This window comes from Pterocles gutturalis, unplaced genomic scaffold (assembly GCF_000699245.1).
Source record: "Pterocles gutturalis isolate BGI_N339 unplaced genomic scaffold, ASM69924v1 scaffold13716, whole genome shotgun sequence".
NCBI classification, from domain to species: domain Eukaryota; kingdom Metazoa; phylum Chordata; class Aves; order Pterocliformes; family Pteroclidae; genus Pterocles; species Pterocles gutturalis.
This window is the reverse complement of record NW_010105641.1, coordinates 5,921-9,065: the sequence shown is the minus strand read 5'-3', so window position 1 is coordinate 9,065 and position 3,145 is coordinate 5,921. Positions and strand designations below refer to the sequence as shown.

Here is a 3,145-nt window from a genome sequence, read left to right as displayed (position 1 = left end):
TCCGCCACCCCAGCCATGGGAGCTGCTGGGGAGGATGCCTCGGCATGGCAGGGACAGCGTTTTCTTTCCCAAAGTGGTTTTCTGTCCACATGTGCTCATGCACAGTGTGGGGACAGATGCCATCCCCACAGCCGATCCCATCCAAGCCCTTGCCACACAGGCTGGAGAGATGAGAGTGCCTGCCTGGGGCTGGCGGGGGCTGGGAGGTTTTTGCTGATCCCTGCCACAGCTCATGCCACTTGTATGCCTTCAGCCTCAGGAAAACGAAGGCACTCCTTGTGCCTCTGTTTCCCTACTGATACACCAGAGCTAATACTTCCTGGCATACCCTGCCCAGGGCATCAGGGTGCTCTGTTCCCACGGGTGCCATGGGCTGCCAGCACCCTGCCGCCTCCTCCTCCTCCTATCTGCAGTTTGGCTCCGGCAGCAGCTGAGCTCGGGTACAAGGCCTGGGATTGTGCAGCACAAGGGCTCTTTCTCTCCTCCCTTCCCCTCCCCAGGCTTCCCCAGCACAGCTTCCCAAAGCCTGAGGGGCCAGAGCTGCTGCATTCTGGGACCTGCAGCCCCTGGGAACGGGGCCATTCACTGTGCCCCATCCCTGAGCACCCGCCATGCCATTTCCCAGGTGGCCAAAAATAATTTAAAAAAGAAGGTGTGTTTGGCCCAGCACCCCACTGGATGTACAGGGCCACTCCGACAGTGCCAGTGAGGTTCGGGGAACAGCACTGGCCAGGAGGAGTGGGACCCTCCCTGGACCTGCTGCATCCAAGGCAAACAAGTGGGAGGGGTCCCAGCACTCCCCCATAGCATTGCCTTTGTTCCCTGTTTGCTCTTGGCATGGGGCAGCCACCGGGGCGTCAGTGCCAGGACAATCTGCCATTGTCCTTGGTGCCACCGCGCGACCTTGCTCCTAGTGTCTGTGTGGGGAGGCACTGCTGGCCAGAACCCCACGGCTTTCTTGTCCTTAGAGGGAGGAGATAAGGACTGTGGGATCCATGGAGGGAGTGTGGGTTTGGGAACGCTTCCCACTGCTGCCTTTTTGGCATTCAAGGCACAAATGCTATGCCCAGATGGGATGTGCCCAGGCAGCTGCCGTGCCCAGGACAGTGGGGTGCTGGAGCCCACATCTTGGGGAAGAGGAGCAGCTTCCTTGCACAGAGGTGTTGCACAGCCATGGCAGCAGGTTATTGCAGCTTAGCTGGAGGCAAACTGACACTCTGGGCCAGATGCTGGTGGGTGCAAACCCACTTGGCTGCCCACCCCCAAACTGGGCAGGAGAGCGGCTGGCTGAGCACCTCCAAACCCAGCCTGTCGGGAACCTGAGCTAACTATCCTGCACATTAGAGCCCTGATGTGCAGAAGGAGCAGGTGCCCATGGCCCCACTGCTGAAAAAAATCCAGAATTTAGGCAATCCAAGCAGCACGCTGGCATACGCCCTCACTGTCCCTACCCACACACAGGTACATGTGCCCTGTTGCCAAATATCTGTCCTGAAGGACTAAATTACCCAAGTGCTGATGTTTGGGCAACTAACAGGGCTCCTCTCCATAACCACATCTGCCCACATAATGGGGCTGCTGGAGCCTGAGCTGCCCACTGGGTGCCAGGAGAGGGGACGACTGCACCCCAGCATGTCCCCTGGAAGCCCAGGGTGCTTGGGGTGCATGCCAGTGCCTCCCGCACTGCCCCAAGGCTGGGCCACGCTGCTGGGTCTCCACTGGGGCTTGTCTCTGTGGAGCTGCTGGGTTTCCCTCCATCTTCAAAGGCAAAAGAAAAATGCAGGCAGCCAGCATTGCTGTTGCCTGCAGCTGGGCTGTGCCAGCAGTGGGGGGGCCCATTAGCAGCTTGTTTGCTGGGTCCCACTGGCATCATGCTACATTGCCTTGTGTTTCCATCTTCTTTGGCGTGGGTCAGCACAGTCGGCTCGCCTCCACTCCCCATCCACCTCACACCCAGGGGCTGCCTTAGGGCCCCAGTGCCCCATGCTGCTGTCACCCCATCCCTGGGCATGCTTGGGTGCAATGCTGCCCAGATGCTTAGAGAGCTCTCAGGGAAGCTGCTGGGTTTCGCTCTCCAGCACTGCAACAAATAATTTCAGTGTTTTCCTTCAGCCCGCTTCCCTCCTCCCACCAGGCACGTTCTTCTTTCTGTGCTTGCCTGCTCCTGAACTGCATGCTCACTCTCCTGGCAGTCGCATCCCACATCACCTCTCTTCTCCCTAGGTTTGCTCGAGTGCTGTGCCAGATGTCTCATTGGGGCACCCTTTGCTTCACTGGTTGCCACTGGCTTGTGCTTCTTTGGGGTAGCGCTGTTTTGTGGCTGTGGGCATGAAGCCCTCACAGGCACCGAGCAGCTCATTGAGACCTACTTCTCCAAAAACTACCAGGACTACGAGTATCTCATTGATGTGTAAGTACCCTGCTGTGGTACACCTCTCATGCTGAGCCCCTCGTGTCCCCATCTTGCTCTGTGCCAGGAGGAGGTGTCTGGCTGGGCTGGCCGGAGTAACGCTGTCACCTGGGCACCGTGGAGACCCCAGGCTGCGTTTGCCCTGTGCAGATGCTATAGCTGCGTGGCAGGGTCCAGTGGCCACTGGTTTCCATTTCACACCCATTTTTATCCGACCCTCAATAGATGCCATGGTTAGTGCTGGACCTCTGCACTGGGTAGGTATGGAGGGCGCAGAGTAGCCAGCAGTGGCCCACAGCCTTGCTCGCCACAGCTTTGCCCTGGCTCGTTCCTCTCACGGCTTCACCCTGTTTCGGTCCTCCTGGGGTAGCACGGGGAGGGCAGGTCATGGCAGCCAGGCTACCCCGGCCGTGCCGCACATGGGGCTGAGCTCCCTGGCACTGCCCTGGCGCCTGAGCACCCCTGCCCACTCCTCTCTCTGGCAGCATCCACGCTTTTCAGTATTTCATCTATGGCACGGCCTCCTTCTTCTTCCTCTACGGAGCCCTGCTGCTGGCTGAAGGCTTCTACACCACCGGCGCCGTCCGGCAAATCTTTGGGGACTACAAGACCACCATCCGGTACCCGGGGGCCCGAAAGGGAGGGGAGCGCGAGGCCCCCAGCGAGCTCACTCGTTGCAGCGGGTGTGTCAGTGTTTGGGAAAGTGGCTAGGACATCCTGACAAGGTGATCTTAA

General features: G+C 59.3%; 1 protein-coding gene across 1 annotated transcript in view; it reads left to right on the top strand.

Annotated features, from left to right (window-relative positions):
• PLP1 (proteolipid protein 1) overlaps nt 1-3,145 on the top strand; it is a 5,783-nt gene that overhangs the window by 250 nt on the left and 2,388 nt on the right. The window contains exons 2-3 of the mRNA XM_010087478.1: nt 2,224-2,410; nt 2,896-3,064. Of these exons, the coding sequence (XP_010085780.1) occupies nt 2,224-2,410; nt 2,896-3,064 (356 nt within the window). The remainder of the gene's footprint in view (nt 1-2,223; nt 2,411-2,895; nt 3,065-3,145) is intronic.